At 43.1% G+C, this 24,770-nt stretch overlaps 2 protein-coding genes across 2 annotated transcripts in view; one reads left to right on the plus strand and one right to left on the minus strand.

The window, feature by feature from the left end:
- Positions 1–4,351: 4,351 nt before the first annotated feature.
- hsd20b2 (hydroxysteroid (20-beta) dehydrogenase 2) lies at positions 4,352–10,404 on the minus strand (the record flags this gene model as incomplete). Its single annotated transcript, XM_080013562.1, has 11 exons — positions 4,352–4,456; positions 4,895–5,044; positions 6,115–6,180; positions 6,297–6,378; positions 6,478–6,512; positions 6,647–6,691; positions 6,868–6,935; positions 7,568–7,678; positions 7,761–7,836; positions 10,032–10,078; positions 10,254–10,404. The coding sequence occupies 11 exons, from the start codon at positions 10,402–10,404 to the stop codon at positions 4,352–4,354; spliced, it is 936 nt and encodes a 311-aa protein (XP_079869688.1).
- A 9,774-nt stretch (positions 10,405–20,178) lies between these two features.
- The window catches only part of gucy2d (guanylate cyclase 2D, retinal), a gene marked incomplete at both ends in the record, with an annotated part of 16,461 nt that continues 11,869 nt past the window's right edge, over positions 20,179–24,770 (plus strand). The window contains 10 exons of the mRNA XM_080013563.1: positions 20,179–21,061; positions 21,432–21,733; positions 22,373–22,745; positions 22,922–22,952; positions 23,079–23,190; positions 23,348–23,467; positions 23,868–23,948; positions 24,230–24,406; positions 24,518–24,674; positions 24,766–24,770. The exon at positions 24,766–24,770 is cut by the window's right edge and continues 145 nt beyond it. Of these exons, the coding sequence (XP_079869689.1) occupies positions 20,179–21,061; positions 21,432–21,733; positions 22,373–22,745; positions 22,922–22,952; positions 23,079–23,190; positions 23,348–23,467; positions 23,868–23,948; positions 24,230–24,406; positions 24,518–24,674; positions 24,766–24,770 (2,241 nt within the window). The remainder of the gene's footprint in view (positions 21,062–21,431; positions 21,734–22,372; positions 22,746–22,921; positions 22,953–23,078; positions 23,191–23,347; positions 23,468–23,867; positions 23,949–24,229; positions 24,407–24,517; positions 24,675–24,765) is intronic.

Consider the following 24,770-nt stretch of genomic DNA (forward strand, 5'->3'; position numbering starts at 1 on the left):
TGTTATATTTACCATTCTAGTATTATAAAAGTGACAGTTTTATAATATTTGTCATTGTAATATAAAGCTGTCAGTTTTATGATATTCAAATGATAAAACTGGCAGTTTTATCAAACCAGTTTTATAACTGGTAAAACCGGTAAAAAAAAAGAACTCTTTATGAAATTAGTTTGTTTGATCTTTGGGGAAATAAACCATTTAATCAAAGTAGAATGGGCTCTATCCATAATAGACAAAGTTCCCACATCAGGAACTTGTACATACACGCCTCTGTTCTAATCATCCTAACACAACACCACTAATACATCTGTTATCATTTAGTTAGTCATTTATCACAAAATCAGCAAATATTGATTGAACATCTGATTACATGAAGGTGTTTTGAATGAACTGAGTCTGCGGTAAAGGGATTGACAAATATTACTATACTCTCTTTAAGTACAATTCAAGTTGTATTTATCTAAAAAGGCTGTATAGTCCAAAGTGTTACCACTGCAATCCAATAAATCATTTACAACCAAACTGCCTTCCTCATACCAATCACTCTTAATTATTGATTTTCTATTCATTGTAGTCACTGTTGTTCCATAAGGTTGATCTATGAGGAGAAAAATTAGAAAATATCAAAACAAAATAAGGTGTGTGCGTCCCTTCTCATCCCCAACACTGCTCATCCCAACACGTCTCAACCCCAACACTTCTCATCCCCAACACTTGTTATCCCAACACGTCTCATCCCCAACACTGCTCATCCCAACACTGCTCATCCCAACATGTCTCATCCCCAACACTTCTCATCCCAGACACTTCTCATCCCTGACCCTTCTTATCCCCAACACTTCTCATTCCGACATGTCTCAACCCCAACACTTCTCATCCCAGACAGTTCTCATCCCCAACACTTCTCATCCCGACATGTCTCAACCCCAACACTTCTCATCCCAGACAGTTCTCAACCCCAACACTTCTCATCCCCAACACTGCTCATCCCAACACGTCTCAACCCCAACACTTCTCATCCCTAACACTTGATAGGCCTCATTCCCAACACTTCTCATCCCAGACACTTCTCATCCCCAACACTTCTCATCCCAGACACTTCTCATCCCTGACCCTTCTTATCCCCAACACTTCTCATCCCGACATGTCTCAACCCCAACGCATCTCATCCCCAACACTTCTCATCCCAGACACTTATCATCCCTAACACTTCTCATCCCAACACGTCTCAACCCCAACACTTCTCATCCCAGACACTTATCATCCCTAACACTTCTCATCCCAACACTTCTCATCCCCAACACTTCTCATCCCAGACACTTCTCATCCCTGACCCTTCTTATCCCCAACACTTCTCATCCCGACATGTCTCAACCCCAACACATCTCATCCCCAACACTTCTCATCCCAGACACTTATCATCCCTAACACTTCTCATCCCAACACGTCTCAACCCCAACACTTCTCATCCCAGACACTTCTCATCCCTAACACTTCTCATCCCCAACACTTCTCACCCCAACACGTCTCAACCCCAACACTTCTCATCCGCAACACTTCTCATCCCAGACACTTCTCATCCCTGACACTTCTTCTCCCCAACACTTCTCATCCCTGACACTTCTCATCCCCAATACTTCTCATCCTAACACAACACTACTAATACATCTGTTATCATTTAGTTAGTCATTAATCACTAAATCAGCAAATATTGATTGAACATCTGATTACATGAAGGTGTTTTGAATGAACTGAGTCTGCGGTAAAGGGATTGACAAATATTACTATACTCTCTATAAGTACAATTCAAGTTGTATTTATCTAAAAAGGCTGTATAGTCCAAAGTGTTACCACTGCAATCCAATAAATCATTTACAACCAAACTGCCTTCCTCATACCAATCACTCTTAATTATTGATTTTCTATTCATTGTAGTCACTGTTGTTCCATAAGGTTGATCTATGAGGAGAAAAATTTGAAAATATCAAAACAAAATAAGGTGTGTGCGTCCCTTCTCATCCCCAACACTGCTCATCCCAACACTTCTCAACCCCAACACGTCTCAACCCCAACACTTCTCATCCCCAACACTTCTCATCCTGACATGTCTCAACCCCAACACTTCTCATCCCAGACACTTCTCAACCCCAACACTTCTCATCCTGATACTTCTCATCCTGACACTTCTCATCCCCAACACTTCTCATCCCAACACGTCTCAACCCCAACACTTCTCATTCCAACACGTCTCAACCCCAACACTTCTCACCGACACGTCTCAACCCCAATACTTCTAATCCCTGACACTTCTCATCCCTAACACTTCTCATCCCTGACACTTCTCATCCACAATACTTCTCATCCCAACACAACACCACTAATACCAGATGTATTAGTGGTGTATGAGGAGAAAAAATAGAAAATATCAAAACAAAAAAAATCTGTGTGGGGATTATATGGGGGTGGTAGCTCAGGCGGTAGAGCTGGTGGTCTAGTGATCTATAGGTTGCTGGTTCGATCCCAGGCTCCTCCTGCTAGCATGCTGTAGTGTCCTTGAGCAAGACACTTAACCCCTAATTGCTCCTGATGGCTGCGTCCGTCGGTGTTTGAATAATTGTAAGTCGCTTTGGATAAAAGCGTCTGATCAATGACTAAATGTAAATGTGTGCGTCCCTTCTCATCCCCAACACTTCTCATCCTGACACATCTCATGCCAGACACTTCTCATGCCCGACACTTCTCATCCGTGACACTGCTCATCCCAACACAACACCACTAATACCAGATGTATAAGTGGTTTATGAGGAGAAAAAATTGAAAATATCAAAACAAAAAAAGCTGTGTGCGTCCCTTCTCATCCCCAACACTTCTCATCCTGATACCTCTCATCCTGACACTTCTCATGCCAGACACTTCTCATGCCAGACACTTCTCAACCCCAACACTTCTCATCCCGACACTTCTCATCCCTAAGATACAAGATTCAAGAGGTTATTTGTCACATAATATACATACGGTCAAACATATATGCAGTGAAATGTTATGACACCCGGTGATTATGCACACTAAGCTCTATAAGCTCTACACTTCTCATCCCAAATACTGCTCATCCCCAACACTTCTCATCCCCAACACTTCTAATCCCGAAACCTCTCATTCCAGACAGCTTTCATCACGACACATCTCATCCCGACGCTTCTCATCCTCAACACTGCTCACCCCAGACACTTCTTATCCTCAACACTTCTCTCCTTGACACTTTCATCCCCAACACTTCTCATTCCCTAACACTTCTTATCCTCAACACTTCTCATCCCCAACACTACTAATTCCCTAACACTTCTTATCCTCAACACTTCTCATCCCCAACACTGCTCATGCCCAATACTTCTCATCCCAGACACTTTTCATCCCTGACACTTCTCATCGCCAACACTTCTCATCCCAGACACTTCTCATCCCTGTTACTTCTCACCCCCAACACTTCTCACCCCCAACACTTCTCATCGCCAACACTTCTCATCCCAGACACTTCTCATCCCTGTTACTTCTCACCCCCAACACTTCTCATCGCCAACACTTCTCACCCCCAGCACTTCTCATCCCAGAGACCTCTCATCCCTGTTACTTCTCTACTTCTTCTCGCTTTGCACACAGGATGCCCTACCATCAAGTCTTTTATTTTGTTTATAAATCAGATCATGCCTCATAATCTTGGGGACTATGGACAAGTTTCCTCCTAATTCTAAGCAGTTATAGGGGGATACACATTCTCTCACACTGCATTTTATTTTTTTGTAAAGATTTGTTTTATTGAAAGATGCGCAGTTTACAAGGTGAAATCAAAGCGTGGTAATGTAGCTCCACCTTCGCCGAATGCATGCGTGCTCCGGTGGCGAAAAAATACACTGTGCATGTGTGTCCAATCTCTTCGTAAGAATTGGGGGCAACCCTAACCCTAAATTGTGCATGATGTCAGTTTTAACTGGCGATCCGGCACTCACGGCAGGTAAAACAAGAATGGATCAGGAGAAAAGTGATAGATTTTTATTTGTTAAAATAAGCGCTACATTTATTGATTTATTTTTACAGTTTGCATACAAGGTGGTCCCCGAAAGCTCTTGATCACAATCGAATGGTCCCCGCAAAGAAAAGGTTCTAGGGCACAAAATGACGAGTAGGGATGAGAACACAGTGATTCATTATGTTTAAAGGAGACTTTCAGAACTCCGTGTTAAATGAACGCGTTGCGATAGGCACAATTCCTTGTGGCGATCAGCTGACTTGTCAGGAGGATGTGAGCATGTGACCCTTTTTTTCTTTTTGTGCGACAACCTTGCTTTTGCCGACCTCATTCATCCTTGCGGTTCCAAGATTTCGCAGCTGGTTCCAGCTTCCTGAGGAGGAAGGACGAGTAACGAACCCAGTCTGGAATGAGTATCGTGAGGGCAACGTTCTGTAGGACACGGAGAGAGAGGGGGAGACGTCAGGCCCTCGTCTGATTCGTCAGCAACAGATCCATAACATTTGATCAGCGATGGGTGAAGTGGTGTTCTGGAGACTTTGTACGTTCTGGGTAGATTTAGGAAACACTACTTTTTACTTCCACTCTAGGAGTCACTAGTCACATGTCGCCGCTCATCTCGCCTTCCCGTTCTTCCATCGGGTTTTTACCAACAACAGCTAAGTTTGTAGGACTGTGGGAGTTGGTAAAACTAGATCCAAAGGTTTTATTTATAGAAAGGAACTCGTACTTGATTGACCATGCGACCCGGTGCATGATGGCTCTTCTTCTCGCTCAAGTTGTTAGTTGGAGAAATGAATTTGTTTGAAACTGACAGTACTTTTGGTCGAGTATTTCACCCACATCTGCATCTGAACTCATCCCACTAACCTGAAATGCGTGAGAGATGCAGCCGCTGGTGTAGCTGGAGTGGCCCACGGTGTTCAAGGCCTCGGAGGCAAAGTCCGCTGCACCTTTCACGATGCAGCTGACGGGCGCGTGCTGCGTCATGCCGGTGGAGACCATGAATGGAGCCACACACTGCGCAGGAATTCAGAGGGCGACAGAGAAATGTTGAGGCCCAAGCCCTTTACTTTGGACCGTAATGGAATAACATTTTCATATCACTGAGAATTGGGGTTATTATCCAACGAGCAGGGGAGGGGACAGGATGAACACCCCAGTGTTGACCTCCATATTGTTTTGTGAAGTAATGATCGTGTTTGTAAAGCATTTGGTCAGAGTGGTGTTTTAAGGGCGTTTCAGTGTGAAAGATATTCACATTTGATGCACAGTTGTTTAGAACAGGGACCTCAAACTCAGATGACCTGGGCGCGACAGATTGTCTTCTTCTCGGGGGGCCATGTTGAACTTCAAGGGAAAACCGATTTTGTTTTGTTTATTTTGTTGAATTAAAATTGTTGTTTGTTTGGTTTGTTTTGTTAATTTTGTTCTGTTAATTTAGTTTTGTTAATTTAGTTTGTTTATTTATTTATTTATTTGTGTTTATTTTGTATTGTTTTGTTTATTTGTATTTTATTTTGCTTATTTTATTTTATTTTGTTTATTTTGTTTTGTTCATGTTTTTGTTTGTTTTGTTTTGTTTTTGTTCATTTAGTTTTCCTTTGTCTATTTTGTGTTTTGTTTTGTTTTGGTTTGTTTCTCCCACCTATTTGTGAATCGCCTCGTAATCCTGTAAGAAATGTCTGTCTTATGATCCATTAATACTGTTTTATATTTTGAAAACATTAAGTACATTTGTGTGGCTTCATTAAACATAGTGATTTGAGAACGTTATTTATGGGCCAGATATATCAGTAAATTATCACCATGTAGTGGACCACATGAAATTTTCTCGCAGGCCGGATGTGGCCCCCGGGCCTGTAGTTTGAGGCCCCTGGTTTAGAACAAAGTTATCCATGGAAGATCTAAGAAATGTTCACACTAAAGAGCGTAAAAACATATTGTGCGTGACACACATTTGTTAAAGTTGTGGCACGTCGGCGTTTTGACGTGGAATGAACCCCTGGCCCCCGTTCCCCCTCCCGTCCTCCGTCAGGAACGAGTGTGTTGATATTCTCCGTGTTGAAACGGAACAGAGCAGGGATTACCTGGACAGAAATCCCCTGGGACTTGTATTCAGAATGCAGACACCTTGAGAAACAGGTCACAAAGCACTGAAAACAAGGCGAGAGGAGCAGTTCTTATGTCGCCCTCACGTCAAGAAGGCGGGTAAAATGATTTGCTCTGTGTTGCTGTGTCTTTGTGTTTTCCGTGTACAACATGTCGATACCTTGGTGGCGGAATACAGCGAGAACAGAGGCTGTGGCAGGTGACCCAGTATGGAGGAGATGTTGATGATCAGCCCCGTCTTTCTACAAGTTGAAAGGGGAAGAGGGAGCCACTGTTAAGACCCCACACCGCTCCCCCATCTGATCATTTGTCTGTTATGTTACTGTCTGTTATAACAGCACCTTCGAACCATGCCCGGGAGGACCAGTTGGGTCATCTGGGAAGTCATGATAGTAAATGATATCAACAACAACAGTAATAATAATAATAATAATAATAATAATAATAATAATAATAATAATTGACATTGATAATATTGTTGCCATCATATCTTTTCCAAATGGGCTTTACCTGAGTGACGGAGAGCATGTTACAGTTGACAACCTCAGTGATTCTCTGGAGGAGGAATGAGGAGGAAGTTTTACGGGAAGGGATAAAAACACCAACAGTTAAAAGAAGTGAAACTCAGAGAGAGAGAGAGAGAGAGAGAGAGAGAGAGAGAGAGAGAGAGAGAGAGAGAGAGACAGGTGGAACAAAAAAAAACAAACAAGACGAGGTGCTTTGGAACCGACCTGTTCTGAATTGGGTACATCTAGGAAATATGCCAACTGGTCCTGATAGAGGATTCCAACGTTGTTAACTGTGTTAGGGAGCAATGGATTCAGTCACTTACTGTAAATAAAATTATCTTTAATGTCCTACAAGGGAAGATGGATTTTATAGCATTTTACACATGCAGAAACAACAAAGGTCAAAATAAATTAGTGCAAAGTTTGCAAAGAATGATTCCCAATGGCTGTGCATCTGGAGCCAGAGGGGAGGAGCTCAAATCTGTCCATTCAAGGTCTGTTAAGGGTGCAGTGTGTAGGATTTACGAATCGGAAGAAATGGAATATAATATCGATAAGTATGTTTTAATTAGTGTATAATCCCAAGAAAATAAGAATCGTTGTGTTGACGTTACCTCAGAAGGAGACGTCTTTATCTACATAGGGAGGGAGTCCGCTTCACGGAGGCCGCCATGTTGCACCGCCATGCTTCTACAGTGGCCCAGAAGGGACAAATCAAACGCTGAGTCCAGAGTGGGACTTTTGCGAGTTTCGCGGCCACCGTCTCTTCCACGGAGGCCGCCGCGTTGCACCGCGTGGGGAGGGGTGTTCAGTTGGTTGCGATCTGCAACCTCACCGCTGGATGCCGCTCAATTCGACACACTGCACCTTTAAGCCCCGCCCACACGACAACGTTTTTCTAATCGATCGTCCCGGTACCTACCCAGGATTCCAATGTCCAGACCCCGTAGGCCCTCAGCTATTCCAGGGTAGATGTTCTTCCCTTCTGTGAAGTCTGTCTGGATGGTGATGGTTTTTCGGCCGAATCGGCTCTCTGGACGAGACAGTGTGTCATCAGATTTAGAGCTGAACGGTCAACGAAATCTGAATGTATTCCACACACGTATTTAGCTCACCAATTTCCGTTGCGACTGATTGAAGCTTATCTTTCGATCTGCTTATCAAAACGACATCCAGGCCTCTTTTGGACAACTGGTCCAGACAGAGAGACAGATTTGGCAACTTTCCTGATCAAAGCCTTTCCTCAGACAGTGGAGAGCAAGAGGTTTGAGAACATGTTGTGTGGAGCTTCTCGGTGGGGATATGAGGTGTCAAAGTGAAGGACATTTTTAGGAGCCAAACACAATAAATTGAAGGCTTCATGCAAACGGATCGGTTCGCTGTTGTCTGACCCAGGCCTGGTTCCCACCATTTATATCTGCCCGTAGAACAATGTCGAGCAACCTAGCGGTCACAAACAACCCTAAAGGATGGTACGATTTTCAGATCCGACCTCACCCTGCCGCTCGATGGCTGAATGACCCTCAATGTAGAAACAAATAGATTTGATTGGTCTTGGATCGAGTCGAGTGAAACAAATTAAACTATGGAGGAAATTACAGAATAACGGACAGAATGAGAGGGAAGAGTAGAGCAGTTTGACTGTTACACAAGCAGACAGACGGATGGTTTTTTTAACTGCAAAACGGCCAGTTGAGACCTCTTGATTGTGATGTCACAGGGATTTACTGCTGAGAAACTAACCACTCTGCTGCAGCTTCTCACTGTGCTTGGAGACAGTCCAACCAAGGCAAATGGTTAAAGCCTTTTTGGAAACAGGTTTACATTATAGTCACATGTGTCCTTGTGTATTTTTCGAGGATGTTTGGAATAACAGTAAGAAGCCATGCCACTTTCTGTTTCTAGTCTCTTACGCGAGATGCAACTTAAAGGAGCTGATTTGCAGATGTCCAAAAGAGTAAAAATAAAAAAACCTGAAAAACATGATAAGGCGCACGGTTTACACGGTTTCCAGTATAACTGAAACTCAAAATGTTAGAGATTGTGAGACTGAACGTTTGGATGGCATGTAAGCTCGGTGCGAAGCTACAGCAGAGTTTCTCAGTAGGAAAGCGTTCAGTGGGAATTTCCCCACGGAGATTAATGAAGTCTTATCCTATCTTACCTTACTCATAACTAATAAGGCCTGGGTTGAAAAACCTATTCTCCTATCTATAAGGGATGTTGCATTGGGCTTTTTTGCTTTAGAACATTGGGATTTTCATCTATACTGATCTGAAATAAAATCTATTAGTATAGTTTATATATATATATATATATATATATATATATATATATATATATATATATATATATAATTTTTTTTTATTATATATTTTTTTATATATTGTGAGAGAAAAATTCATATGATCAACTATTGGGCGTTGTCATAGTATAGTGTAGATAAGCCTTACTGGTCTTTTACTCTTCTCTAGCCAAATGTGAGAAGAGAGGTTTGGCCAATTTGAGGTGGAGATATCCTTGAATTATATCTGGAATATTTGGTTATGAGTTTATATTGTTAGATTCAGTATTAGATGTGTGTTTTCCCAGTAGATTCCAATAAGATAGAACTGAAGATATCTCTGCAGTATAATTGTATCGTATCCAATTTACATGTTATATTCTGATCCCTTTGCCTAAATTATATGGAATGTAGGCATTATTGCATTCTTCCTTGAGGTGTTGTTCCAGTAGGAACAAAAGGAGGAAATGTGAGAGAAAAATGCATACGAACAACTATTTGAATGAGGACAATAGCCTCTACCTGTAGAGGGGGGGGGTTAAAACATTGTCTCTGTAACCCCAGGAGCCCACACAGAGTTCATGTAAAGAGAAATGTTTCTTTACAGTGTAAATTCAAAGGTTGAAGAACTAAATCACATTTCCTCCTGTTTACCTCGTATGGAGATGAAGAATAACCCCAAGGGAGTTTGGAAGAGCATTGTAAGGGATTGTAATCTGCGGCTACCACTAAAAGTTTGCAAGTACCTGTGAATTCACTGTTTGAGGGGAGACACACGGAGGACAACTGAAGGGCACAGTCTTGTAAATGACTTCTGACCAAGGCCAATGACTTCTCACCCTAACCCTCTTCATCAGAAATAGCAACAGACTTGTCAGAAACACTGCTTTGGAGCAGTACCTACAGAACCTTTCTCTTTATCCTGCAGAATAAATATCTTTAATAATCTCAGTTTTTGTTTTCTTGTAGTGGGCAGATTAACTTCATCAATTAATGCAGAACAATTTCTTCTACAATATATGTATATTAAAAAATAAATAAATAAAAATAAATAAATATATATATTTTTTTACTTATTATTGAAAGTTGAAGAACAACTCACCTCTTCAGCATAAGCTTTGCCAATACCAGATGTGGCTCCTGTGACAACTGTATGAAGACAATGATATTAGAAATGATTTAAAATGAATTCACATTTCCCACTGAATGTGATGCATTTTAACATCTTAAACGCATAAAAGGCACATCCATCTCTCGATTAACACATTTAACAAGAACATTTTCTCATGGAGAAAATAACTTTTTTTTTTTTTCTTTACCTCACCTGCCCATTGCCCATATGCCCTTAAATCGGTTTTCCAAATTTTGGACAGCACAAAAACCCTGAATCCACACCAACATCTCCAGGCCAATTTCAGCAGGTTAAGGAACAGTGTGAAGCCACCGATTACGAGCAGCGCTCCACTGAGTGACATTCTGTCTGGAGGCCGTGCTGCTTTGGAGTGGAAGCTTCATTTCTGCGTCATTATTTGTATGTTGAACATGCGACGCCCCGCCCAAGGTGCTCCAGATCCGTTCCACCCTCTGCTTATTGTTTCATTTTGTTCCAAGCAGCGCTAATCGCTGGGGGCAAGCCCGAGTCAAATCCACCAACAGGAGGCCTACAGGACTGCTGCTGGATCTGGAATGGCTTCATGTTACACAGAAAAAAGAAAATACGGTTGGAAATATTGTCCCCATCATCTCATAAACAGAGAATTATGTTGCTATTATTTCTAAAAGTCCTCAATCTTACAAGTTGGATGTATTTAACTTCGCAGTCATTATTATATGATAATTATACATTATCATATCATTGAAAAATGTGTTTCCTCATTGCGCGAGCGATGCTGACATCTAATCAAAGTGCCAAAAAACAAAACAATGACTCATCATGAACTTACATGGAAGATATAATTTAGAACACGTGGTTGTATTATGCAACACAGATAACACACACAATCTGTGCAGATAGACCTGGCCATGCATTTGAAAAGTCATCCAACGTTTCACACGGATAAGCTGCAACAAGCAGGTTTTATATTTCTGTAAATCCTCCCTCACCCTCGTCCTTTTTGGGCCAAATTATTTGTGGACTTGATGGAACATGTCTAGGGTTTGCCGTCTCCAGAGAATAATGATAAATTATTTTTTACTACCGTGCCAAGAAGAGGATTCTTGTTCAGTGTTTATCTACAAACATTCCTTCATTGTGCCGACCCAGATAAACATTTCCGCCCTCGCAAACCAGTCCAACCGCCTGAGGAGTGACAACGTGCACATGGTGCACATTTCTGGTGTCAAAAGTGGAAAGGAACCTTCAAGGATGTGTCGATGGAGGGAGGGTCCTAGGTGACCTCTGGTGATGGATTTGCATCATTGGTGGCACAGTGCATTGATCTGCTGCCTCACAGCAAGAAGGTCCTGGGTTCAATTCGTCCGGGGCGCTGTTGGCACTGCGCTCCAGTGGGTTGTCCCCTGATCAGGGTCCTTTCTGTGTGGAGTTTGCATGTTCACAGCACAACATCCGTGATCCGCAGCGCCATCGTCCGCAAAAAAATAGATCTTTGATGATAAAAACTATAACGAAATTTATGTTTTGTTTTTCGTTGACCAGATGGGACTACAATGTTAGTGGTGGGCGATCGCACATTGAAAATGCACAACGTTTCCCCCCAGTTGTGCGTGTGTTCCTTGAGTCCTTTTCAATCCCTCAACTTATTTTCAAAACTGAGTTTTTGAGTAGCTCAGCCGTTGTTGAACTGGGAACAGCGGCACGGACGGTTCTTACGGTTCCTGTGACGCACACAGGCGGGTCAAGACCATCCGTCCATGTTCCGTGCGATGTCAGAATGAGAAAGCGAATATATAAGGTTTATCGACTCAAACGACTGCGCCGGCAAGAGGTGACGTCACCAGGAGCAAGAAACGTCACTCCTCTGTCAAAACACATGGTCTCTGTGTCGTTATGGAGCGAGAGGAGAAGAGGACAGCGCGGGGCGGCGCGCCGGGGTCCTCCCACAAAACAACAATTCCCAGGATGCAAATCCTCCAAGCCATTCCCAGGGCCCCAGACATACAGAAAGCGTATTATCCTGATGGAATCAGTTTAAAAAGAGAAAACATTTAGACTGAAAGTAATGACTCAGGGTTGTCCAACATGTAAGGACTTTTTGTCGACTAAAACTATGAAGGATGAAAATGACAAAAAATAAATTTAAAAAATGATAATAAGCAAAATCTAAAATAGCTGCCAAAATGAACACTGGTCTGACTGTGAGGCTTCATTTCAATAAGTTATTTTACTATTTTTATTTGTGTCTGAGAAATACTGTTTATACCCGTTCTGCACAAAGAAAACTCACTATAGTACTTATTTTATTAATAATTTATTGTGAAACTTTTTTTTTATAATAAATAAATAAATATTAATGAAACATAACTAAATAACATACGTAGGGAGAGTACTGTATATTCTCACGTGTTGTTTTTTTATACTCTACACACTTTAACTTGATTTTATTTAGGTTTGCTTTGCTTGTCTTAGTGACTCATTTTATCTTATCTTATCTTATACTCTACTCATATCATGGATGATGGTGAAAGTTTATTTAAATGTACATTTAGCAGTTTAAACATGTCAGCCCTGCAAGTTTCTTTCCTGAGGGTTAGCTGACTACCCCACTGACAGATAGACTGGTAGTCCAGTGGGGTCGTGGTTCAGGGCGGAGTTAATCAGCTGTTGTTCCCACCCGTTACCTGCCTCTGAAGTGTGAAAAAGTTCAGGTCAAGATATATTCAGATTTCAACGTATGACACATCATTCGAGAGCTTGCGATCTGACCTTTCATGAATAAAAATAAGACATTGGCCTACTTGGAAACCAAAAATCAAGACTCTGTCACATGTATTCCTTGTGTCTTTCTCCTAGTAGAGTCTGGTGTTTTGATTCCCAAGTTCAAGAGATTTTTGTTGAGTTTAGAATAAACTATTCATCTATTCATATCATATGGTGTTTTCTTTTCAAACACAAAAGTTTCAAGTAGAAACGTTAAATGTTGCCATTGGGGCATGGGGCCCTATGAAGGTATCTGTGCCCAGGGGCCATAATCCACCTTTGCCCCAGCATTTAGGAAAAACGTACCTCTTTCAAAGTAAAATTAGCTTGGACATTAAAATCATTATACTTGATTTTGTGCAAAACCACGGTAGCTTGGAAAAAAGGATGCGTGCTTGTGAAATGTATGCTTATATATTACATCCAGCATCCCAGAATCAACGTACCCTCACCCGGAATAATAACAGAGGACTGATTGAATGGATCAGCTCTTCTCTTGAACATCTTAACCATTGGACTGTTTTGCAAAGAACAGGCTGAACCAAGTCCAAGCGTCCAAACCGTCTGTAAATATGTTCACAGCCTTATCCTTCTTGCCCAAATGGCCTCAGGCACTCAAATTGAATTCTAATCATCTTGTACGCTTCCAAAAGTTCAACCAAAACTGCTCAGGAGTTCTCCATTTGTGGATTCGCCTCGACCTTCACATCCCAGCGTGATAGGGAGTGAACAGGAAGCAGATGTTTCTGGGGTTTTAATCTGCTGAACAAGCACGACTGGATGATTTAAAGTCTTTATCTGGTCTTCACGGCACCGGACCCACTTTGTGGAACGACGATTATCGAATGTGTGGAGGCTGCAGGAGGGGGCTGTGCGTCGTGCTGCTGCTCTTATCTCTTTACTGCTCCGATAGCTGTTGTGATACGCCCAATGTTAGTCAATATTATGAATCACCATATCTAAGCACATCTTATGTAATATTTACAACATAGAAATGTGTTTTTGGATATTTTCCGCATACCTCTATATACAATTTCCCTACCTATATTATCTGTCTCTCACCTGTCCGTCTGTCCGTCCGTCCGTCCGTCTGTCTGTCAGACTGTCTGTTGTGTTTATCAAACACCTTTGTAGGTCACTGTGTGTTCATCACGTCGCAATAAGAACATTTTTTTCATGGAACACTTATTCAGGTCGTGATGCATGGATTCCACCGATCTGATACCCGTGGATCCTCAGATAAACATCTCTCCATTCTGTTTTTGTTACCAAACACGTCTTATCATTACACCAGTTAAGAAAAATAAAAAATATTTAATGGTAATAATAATAAGAATAATAGTAACAGTAACAGTGATAATAATAATTATTATTATTAATAATAATGACTGTCATAATAATAACTACTACTACTACTACTACTACTAATAATAATAATAATAATAATAATAATATTAATAATACATTTAACTGCAGGCAGCAATACGTGGGGTCCAGGCTAGTCGGCCCCTCGTTAAAGTTCAATGTTGGGATGTGCTTTGTCGCTCTCTTGCTGTGTGTTTTGTGACTGCAGAAGTTCATTCCTTCTGCCTGGTTACAGTGTAATTCTATGATGGGATGGTGTTTGTGGCTGTGGGTGGGTTCCCTACGTCGCAACTAACGGTGGTTATCATTCTGAAGTAGGGCTGCATGACTATGGCTGAAATAATGATCACTATTATTTTAGTCAATATTTGATCACCATTATTTATCACCATTATTCATCTTTTTTGGGGAACACAGTTATTTGATGGCACTTTGTAAATAAACAGAAAACTGCCTTCACAATAATAATGTATTTTATAAAGCTATTAATAAATAAACTGAAATGTACAAAACTTTGAATCAAAAGAGGACTTTGTTCACATGCTATCACGTGATCTGTGTACTCCGTCAACTTGAAAATGCCTGCAGCGATTTCTCTGTTGCTGCATACATCTGTGCATGGCGCCATCTTGGTGAGGTGGCGATTGTTGATCACAAACTCCATCCACGATGATGAACCGAACTGGATGAAACTTGGATGACGTCATGTTGGAACTGCCCCGAAAACACATCTTATTCAGATTGTCTGTGGGTTTGTCGGATCCACGACAGCCATAAGATTCTGACGTCAGTTACACCTGCACGTGCCGCCATCTTGGTGAGGAACCGATTGTTGATCAATCACTAGACTGCAATGCTATCATGTGACCTGTGCAAGCTGTCATTTGCACATGTAAGCAAGTTGTGGCGCTGATAAAAAATAGTTTTTTACCAAATTAATTCAAAATAAGAGATTGATCTGGATCAAATTTGGACGACGGCATGTCGGGACTGCCCCGAATACAAATTTTATTAATCTTGTTTGTGAGTGCAGCGGATCCATGATCTCTGTAAAATACTGACGTCAGTTTTAATTAACAAAAACAATAAGGCTCATGCTTCTTCGAGGTTGGACCCTGAATGATTGTAAATAATGCTGCAGGCAGCAAAACTCGGGGTCCAGGTTAGTCGTGTTAGGTACGTATTACAGTTTTGTGGTCTGAAATGCAGTGCGAGTTGCAATTTTCTGAGTTTACATTGAACGCATCGGCTCCTTCGGTCTGTCGTCTGAACAAGCGTAACTACTACACGAAGCAACCAAGTCTACACAGCGCAACTCTCCGAATGTGAATGAGCACCCAGAAACGAAGCCTGGACTTATACTGTACAACGCTGGTTCATGATGTCACGAAGCGTCATGGATCACCCACCTTCTTAAACTTCCGGTAAATTTACGTTTCTTTACTGATCCCTGCTTCAAATGTAGATATATGTGGATAAAACACCACAACATGGCTGAAACACCTCGGGTCCAACGAGACCTCAGCCATTTCTTAGGGTTCAGCGATTGTCATGTTCCCGACACTTTTAGCCTGAAAAATGCCAAGCAGTAGATAATAATAATAATAATAATAATAATAATAATAATAATAAATCAGAGCAAAAACAATAGGGTTAATTATTACAATAATAATACAATTTATAATTATAATAATAGTAATAGTTATAAAAAATAATCATAAATAGCACCTTTCATGAGCGACATGCAACTCAAAGTGCTTGACATTAAAAGAAGGCAAATAGTGACGGTAAAAGCAAAGCAAACAAGTAAAATGCATTCAAAAAGTAGAATAATACAATTATTCTAATAATTCAACAGTCAATAGGAGGAGTGCACATGTTACATGTCATTTGCAAAGCCCTGAATTATATGTTAGGCCATTTTAAGTGGCGCACCACCACTGGTGGTGTCCAGAACAGTTGACCTTATTTTGGTAGATCTTTTAATTACTGCGATATAGGGCTTCAAAGGTGGAGTTCAAAGGTCAATTTCTCAGTTTAGAGTCCATTGAAATCTCCCAAAGTTACTATGTTAACCTACAAGATGAGACATTTATAAAATGTGTTTGGTTTTGCTCTACGACAGTCACAGCCAAGGCAGTGGGGTGCCAAGTGTGAATAAAATGGAATAAATGGAATAAAATCTGATGCTTTTACTTTGTCAGAGAACAAAACCAAACACAGAGTGACTGTGTTCTGTTTCACGTGGTTTCGTTGCTTCTTCATATTGTTCATCCGTGGCTGAGGTTAAAACTCTCTTCTTCACACACACACACAAACACGCACGCACGCACACACGCACGCACACACACAAACACACACACACACATACACACACACAGACACACAAATTCCCACCCCACTGTGTTCCAACCATCACCCCTTTAAAAGAAATAACTTAAAAATACTTCAAACAGATAAAAACAACAATGAATCCTCTCATTGGGACGCACATCAAATACAATTTCAGTGTGCCCCCCCCCGATCACCTGTCAATCAAAGTGACAGGTGATCGACAGGTGTGAAAGCTCTCGGAACAGTGTATTCTCTCTAGTGGTGTAGTGTGTGTGTAGTGCGTAGTGTGTGGTTAGCGATGCAGCAGTTCAGTTTAAACTGCTCGGCCGCGCTGCAGGACGTTCGATAAGACGCGGCAGAACAACGCATCTTCTTACGACACACAAATGAGCGGGCGGGGCCGGGGGCCGAAGGTCACAGTCACGGCAGGTGACGTGCGCTTGGGGCGCCCCTAGTGTGATGGTACGGCGCTGCATCTCCCGTTCGGGGCGAGCTCTTCGCCCTGTCATGGCGGCCGTACTCCCCGGGTCTGACCTTGCTGTCGCTGATCACTGTCAGCGCGGCGGCTCGGCCTCTAAGGAGCTTGCAGGCTGCAGATCAGTTTAGCAGGGCTTCACCGGACTAATCTGATTACTTCGGCAAGGCTGCGGGATAAAAGAAGCACCGACACTTCACTCTGCACCAACCACTGTCCATGTTTAGTCTCTCAGCGCTGTTATGCTGCGATTCAGGCACGGTATCCTAGTTCCCGGGTACAGTGTGTGGAGTATGAGGACCGAGTACTAAGTCTCGGGTACTCCCTGATCTTCTTCTTCTTCTTCCGGCTGCTCCCGTGAGGGGTGGCCACAGCGGATCGTCTGCCTCCAAAACCTTCTGTTCTGCGCATCGTCCTCCCTGACACCGCCCGCCTGCATGTCCTCCCTCAGCACATCCATAAAGCTTCTCTCTGGCTTCCTCTTTTCCTCTCGCCTGGCAGCTCCACCCTCAGCCTCCTTCTCCCAACGTAACTCTCATCTCTCCCACACACGTGTCCAAACCATCTCAATCTGGCCTCTCTCACTTTTCCACCAAAGTGATGCCGTGCTAATAACAGTCGGACCGCTAATTTGGGGGCCGTGTACGTTTTTCATTTTCAGTCATTTATTTGTCCACCTCTCTGTTCGCAAAGTTCTGACATTCATTCCTGTTGAACGTGAACACCTCTTCCGCAGACCGTACGGGTGAGTCTCGACATGGCCGCCGACTGGAGCATGTACCCTCCCCGCACTCGGCCAGGTCAAAAGGGCAAACGCAGCCTGTCAGTAGCTTACACCTGGATATTCTGAGCATCCAGGTCACATGGTCCTCCGTCTTAATCATCGGCGTTCCCCATAAGTCCCATCCCCACATTGCCGACGCCGCTTTCCGATCCCTGCCTCGACTGGGCGTCGGGGTGGTAGAGGCCACGTTATGGAGTTTTGTAATATGGGGCGAAAGTGATTTGGTCCTCTCGTTTTCCCTTCTTCCTTAATTCAAAATTGCAAATGCTCATATTTTGTCGTTTCTGTTTTTTTCGCGAGGGCTGAGTCAACGGAAGACGAGAGATCCTCTGGAGCGCTGGTCCCGGTCGGCTGGACACATGCGCTCCCAGGTGTCACTGACAGAGGGCTGTTTTCTGTTTAAACCAATGCATTGGTCCTTGTGACTGAACACAACATTGAAAGCAAGTAATACCTTGAGTAAGTTAAAGGCGTGGTCTTCATTATTACACCGACATACAAAAGGGAGAAAAGGGAGAAGTACCCATCAACCCTCCTCCCCTCCCCCCCCTTTGCTTTGTCTCTCTTAGTATTATGGATTAAAAGCTAAAGGGGGTTGGGAAGTCAAAGCTTACCTGCTCTGCCCATCTCTCCTTCCCTTCACCTGTTCTCTCTCTCTCTCTCTCTCTCTCTCTCTCTCTCTCTCTATTTGCCAATCTATCTATTACCAGTCTTATCTCTTGTTCGGTTCCTCTCCTGACGCTCATCCCAGTCCTCTGTGCGGTTTGGGGCGGGTCCCAGTCCGAAACAGATCCAGCGACAGGGTCCAAACCACCGTTAATTCCTAATTTTTTTTAAATCTCCGTTTCGGCTCTGGCTGCACACCGGGGGATATCGTTTGGAAGCATTTCATGCCATTTGGAATATCCTGATGACCCAAAGGAAAGAATACGTAGTTTGTTCATTTTAAAACTCGCCTGGACGCTGGAATCTGGACAGAACGGCTTCAATATGGCCCTCATGTAGAGAAACTCCAGGTAAGATTTGTACTTCTGTATTACTTCACTGTGTTACATGCGAGGGAATCCTAGGAATGGTCACCACGGCGGGACTGCAATGTGCAAACATCTTCATAGTCATTATGTTCAATATTCATTCAGTATCAACATCTAAAGCTCCCAAAACAGGCTACAGATCTTTGTGACCTCTTGACATTTTAACTTTGTTTTAAGCAGCACTTAATATGTGGAATGCCCTGAAAGCTATGCTTAGCCTATGATCTCATAATCCATTTCCATTATTAGCAACTGGTGTACTCCTCATAAAGTTTTCAATTTCACAAGATTTCATTTATATTGTGAATCACAGACCATTGGCTTGTCAACCATGTGTGTATTTAATCTGTCTTTTAAATTCCCAAATTCCTAAAAATCACAGAAAACTCCTGTTCTGTCCTTTAATTGAGATATTTTAATGCTGATATCCGGACACAGAGAGAGGACAGGTATGTAAGTATTCCTGAGAAGACTTAAGAGGGAGAAAGTGAAAGAGATATCACGTCCAAATTTAGCCCCACGTTATTTGGCACTGCGCACAGAATGTCTTATACACGTAACGCCAATGCCCAGATCAGTTAATCAGCTTGCCAGACATATGTCAAGAATTCCAGATTCAAGGTAAGTCAGTGGCATGGGAGCCGTGCCGGGCAGACAGATTGATGCATTGCATCAAACAGAACTTCCAGGAAAGTTGCCATATTGGGTCAGGCATCAAGCACCTCTTCTGTAGTATATATATATATATATATATATATATATATATATATATATATATATATACTGTATATATATGTTCCTTAAAATAGTACATAGTTTCAAATTCCGTCTCTAAAAGATCCCACAAAATGAATTTAAATAGAAAACCTCGATGGATCCGTTCACATTGACATCAGAATTGCAAACTTGAACTTTTTCCAATCCTATGGCCAGATTCCCATGACCATAGAGATTGTCATATGATCTCTAGTCCATGGAGACAGAACCATATTAACACTTTATAACTCCATCTCAACTTCCAAATGGATCTGAGCAAAGCGATTCAGACACTTCAGACACTTTTATTGCTTCAATGTGATGTGTCTATTGGGTGAAAACTATTGTTTCTTCTTTTAAAATCTTGTATGAAATTCTATACACATAAAAAGTTTGTTGTTGATTTGTATGTCCAGCTTGATTTCTTAAAAAAATAATGTTTTATTCCTTTGTGGTTATTCCGCTTCCACAGTGATGGCTTGGAGTCTTGTGATCACCTGGCCAGCTTTGGGCTAGAGGCCTTCCGAGTGCCAAGGGAGACAATCCCGTCCTCACATCCCTGCAATCCGCTCAGCGTACATTCAGCCCTCCACTGCTGTGTCTGTTGGACTTCCTTCTGGGGAAATGGCTAGTCACAGAGACTCACGCTGCCTCCACAACCTGGCCTATCACCCACGATGGCACCAGAATTCCATTAAAATTAAGAGAAAAAGACACATGCGGACAGATTTGATAGACTCTGAGAACAATTGTCGGCAGTGTCCTTTTAGATCGTTGTCATCTTCATCACTGTCGTCCACATTACCATCATCATCATTGAAATCATCGTTGCCATCGTCCCCTTTGCTACGTTCAAAAAGCTTGCTGAGGAATTGGTTAATACTTCCCCTTCTGGTTGCAACTTATCTTCCTTGTGAAGCCTGGGGGGCCACTTTCAAATTAGCCATCGTCGGACCTTGGACCTGTGACCCCATATACTCCAGAGCCCTGCCAGACTTGGCAGCCCGCCTTGCCATCAGCCGAATCAACAAGAACCCCTATCTCAACAAGGGCTACTGGTACGACTACACTCTGATCAACGAGGATTGCAAGTCCTCCCGTGCTCTTGCTCGCTTCGCGGAGCTGGAAGGCTACGGCGCTGCCATTCTGGGGCCGGCCAACCCAGGCTACTGCTCCACTGCCGCTCTATTTACAAAAGAATGGAATCTAGGAATGCTCTCCTGGGGTTGCCTAAAGCCTAACATGGAGGAATCAGGGATGTATTCCACCTTCTTGCGGCCATTACCGCTGTCCTCCCGCGTCCTCTTCTCGGTTCTGCGCTTCTTCCGCTGGGCCCACGTGGCAATCATCTCGGAGGAGGGAGACCTGTGGGAAGCCACCGGACGGGAACTGGCGTCCTCGCTGAGGGCCCTCGGCCTGCCCGTCAACACGGTGGTCACCATGGAGAACGACAGAGATGGACCCCAAAGAGCCCTGAAGAAAGTACGCGAGGCAGACCGGGTCAGAGGTGCGTATGAACACGTAGCTGTTGTGAGAGTACTGAGCACTCACCCTTGGGTTGGCCTACTTGGTGATGCAGTATACGATACAAATAGCAACAATTTGAGTTAGGATTAATGTGAGATGACTGATTTTGAAGACCTTGTGTGTTTAATATTTTAAGTAAATGATTTGCTGCTACATTGATATCATGTTTCGCTATTGGAGTACTTTAACAAGATAGTGGTATCAGTATCTGTGCATTGGATGGAGATGACATGCAGCAAGGTCTGAATTAACAGGTACTTAGTCTAAAGGCCATCTCATCTCAATATTTTCCCAATATGATGTCTCAACAGTAAACAACAGCATTTGTTTTGCTTCTCCTCTGTCTGCAGTGGTCATCATGTGCATGCATTCTGTCCTGATTGGCGGCCGGGCACAGTACCAGCTGCTGAGCAAAGCTGTGGACATGCGTATGATCGACCGTGGATATGTGTTCATCCCCTACGACACCCTCCTGTATGCGCTACCCTACAAGGACGCACCGCACTATATCCTAGGCAACGACACCAAGCTGCGAAAGGCCTACGATGGGGTGCTGACCATCACAATGGACTCTGGGGAGCTCAACTTTTACGAGGCCTTCAGGGAGGCACAGAACTCCTATGAAATCCGGAGTAGCACCCCACCAGAGCAGGTCCGGAAAACATTAACTTAATAGCACTGCTGCCACTACTCCAGTACTACTATTACTACTACTGAGTATAGTATTTACAATTTTTTTTATGGCTTGTGACCTTTTTTCTTGCATGTTGTGTATTAAAGGTGCTATTCAAATAAATGTTATTGTTATAATTAATATTATTATTACTACAACTAGTGCTACTTACAACTAGTATTACTATGACTAACATTAGTATTACTACTACAACTACTTCTACTTGTAATAATAATAATAAGAATAATTATAAGAATAATAATAAGAATAATAATAATGATTTGCTGTTAATACATTCATTATAAAATAATTACATAAATTATTAAAATATATGCATTTAAAAACAAGAAACCCCAAATGTTTGATGGTGGAGTTGTCGTTTGTGTCGAAACATTAATTGCTGTCATTTATTTCATCCATTAAGTGCTCCAGTTCCTTGTTTAGGTTCAGTCCTGGTGAACTGGTGAACGACCCCAGAGATTCTGTTCCTATCCAGAACCAGAACTCATTCATGTATCATATTGCATTCCCTGTCTTCTGTTTTTGATGTATCATGCTTTTATGGACCATGTTGGAAGTCCCTGGAGCTCATCACTGTTGGTGTCTACTTTTTGGCAGGTGTCTCCATTTTTCGGTACCATCTACAACATGATGTACTTCACCGCCATGGCCGCTGAGCAGGCCCGGATGGAGGGAGGCCACTGGGTGACTGGGGAGATTCTGGCCAATAGTCGGAGCGGCTTTGAGTTCAATGGCTTCAACCAGCCCTTGCAGGCCGGTTGGAACGGAGAGGGCATGCAGGGACGCTATGTGGTACTGGATTACAGCGGTATTGGCTCCAAGCTCTACTCCACTCACATTTTGGAGGCTCCCCACACGTATGGCAAAATTGGGGGCTTGAAATACCTCGGCCGTTCGATCCACTTTGCCGGCAGCACCCCCTTCATTGACTCCAGCTGCTGGTTCAGCCCCTACTTTGCCTGTTCTGGGGGTAAGTGTCCTATCAGGCCACTATCATAAGGTGTTCACATGTCAGAATGGTTGTTATTGCTGCCTGGATTCTGAGTCTCATCCACCTGCTTTCTTCTTTCTGCTTTCTCTTTCTCACTGAAGGATTTGATTCAGTCACTATCTTCTTCTTGTTCCTTGTGTTCCTTGCGTTGGCAGCGTGTGGCGTATTCGTCTTCTTCCACCTCAAGTATGTAAAGAACATCACTCAACTGACGCTGTCAAAACCTGGGCCCTGACAGCGATCCATTTGTGTGTCGTGTAGATATATCATCGATCCAACCATCAATTTCAACTGATTCTTTGGTCTGTCCAGTAGAGGCGGTAGAGGCGGGTTCAGCTTCGGAGGTGGTGGTGGCGGGGCGCCCACAAAGGTAATTCTCAACCTGGACGACCTGATCTTCATCAACACTCAAGTCAGCAAAAGGGTGAGTTCAACACGCCCCCAGGTTGTGTGGTGAGAATGCAAACTTGTGTCTTGTACATAGAGTGCTTAGCAGGTGTTTGGTAAATGAAAGTCGCTTACCTGCAAAAGATTATCTATTCTAAGCTGACCCCTCACCTCTAACTGGGTTTCTGAAGCAGAAGCTAAATGAGGACAGCATCGTGAAAAGCCAGATGGATGTGAGGACACCACGCCACTCGGTATCAGGCCGGAGCTACTTGGCCTCCACACTAGACAGCTCTAATGTGGCTGTTTTTGAGGTGAGAAAACTCAATTGACAAAAGGGAAATTCATCAGTGTGTCCCATTCAAATCCTCAAGTACCCCCTGTTGTAAGTAGCAGCTCCAACTCAACTCTTGCAGCCTTGGTTTAATTCAACACAAGCTGCGTCCTAAAGCACACACTATTTACTTCATATTACATTGCATTACATGTAATTTTGCAGACACTTCTGTCCAAAACGTCCAACTTCCAAAGAGCACATTTTGTCACAGTATCAAACCAACTGTATGTTGAAACTTGCAGTACAGGGGCCGTTCGAGGGCTGGCTCAGGAAACACTACCTGACGGAGAAAATACAATTGAATCACTGTTCAATGACATGCATTGTTTCGTGATGATGTAAATAGCTATCATTAACATCATTCTGTCATATAACAGGGGGATTGGGTTTGGCTGAAGAAATGTCCCACCGGAACAGCGTCAGATGTCTCCACTCATACTCAGGCTACTTTCATCAAGGTAAGTACATGGAGCCATTATGTCTTTGCTTGATCTTTGCTTAAATGCTTCAAAATGTCATTATTGAAATATTTCCCGCTGCTGATTTTTAACACTCTACTGTATTCAGAGATCACCCCAATCCCTCTATTTTGTGATTTGAAAAAGTTCTCATTTGAATAAGTCAGAATGTTTTGCACAACCCCCAAGAAAATCAAAGGGTTTTGAAGGCTCAAACAGTTAAACCAAACCACTCTGTGAGCCCACATCCTTAGTTTAACTTTAACCTTCTCCCCCTTCAGCTCCGGGACATGCGGCATGAGAACATCAATCTCTTCCTGGGCCTGTTCTTCGACTCGGGCCTTCTCGGCATCGTGACGGAGCACTGCAGCAGGGGCAGCTTGGAGGACCTGCTCCACAACGAGGACATGCGGCTCGACTGGATGTTCAAGTCCTCCCTGCTGATGGATCTGATACGGGTAAGAGGTTCCCTGTCAAAATCACATTCTTTTTTGCCCTCTTTGTGGACGTGTTCCATACATTTTCACCCACCACCGCACTCCCCCTCCCCTCCGCACACACATACACAGGGAATGAAGTACCTACACAACCGGGACATCATTCACGGCCGGCTAAAGTCTCGAAACTGCGTGGTGGACGGGCGCTTTGTGCTGAAGGTCACGGACTACGGCTTCGGCGAGATCATGAGCGCCCAAAACATTGAAACGGACGAGGAAAAGCCTCAAGGTGAGCTGACGTCTCCGAACCGCCAAAAGGAATCCATCAATCGGGGCCGCTTGTTGTTTTGTTCAGCGCGTTTTCTCCCTCCCCTCCGCAGAGCTG

The sequence above is a fragment of the Zeus faber genome (genome assembly GCF_960531495.2).
Source record: "Zeus faber genome assembly, chromosome: 14".
NCBI classification, from domain to species: Eukaryota; Metazoa; Chordata; class Actinopteri; order Zeiformes; family Zeidae; genus Zeus; species Zeus faber.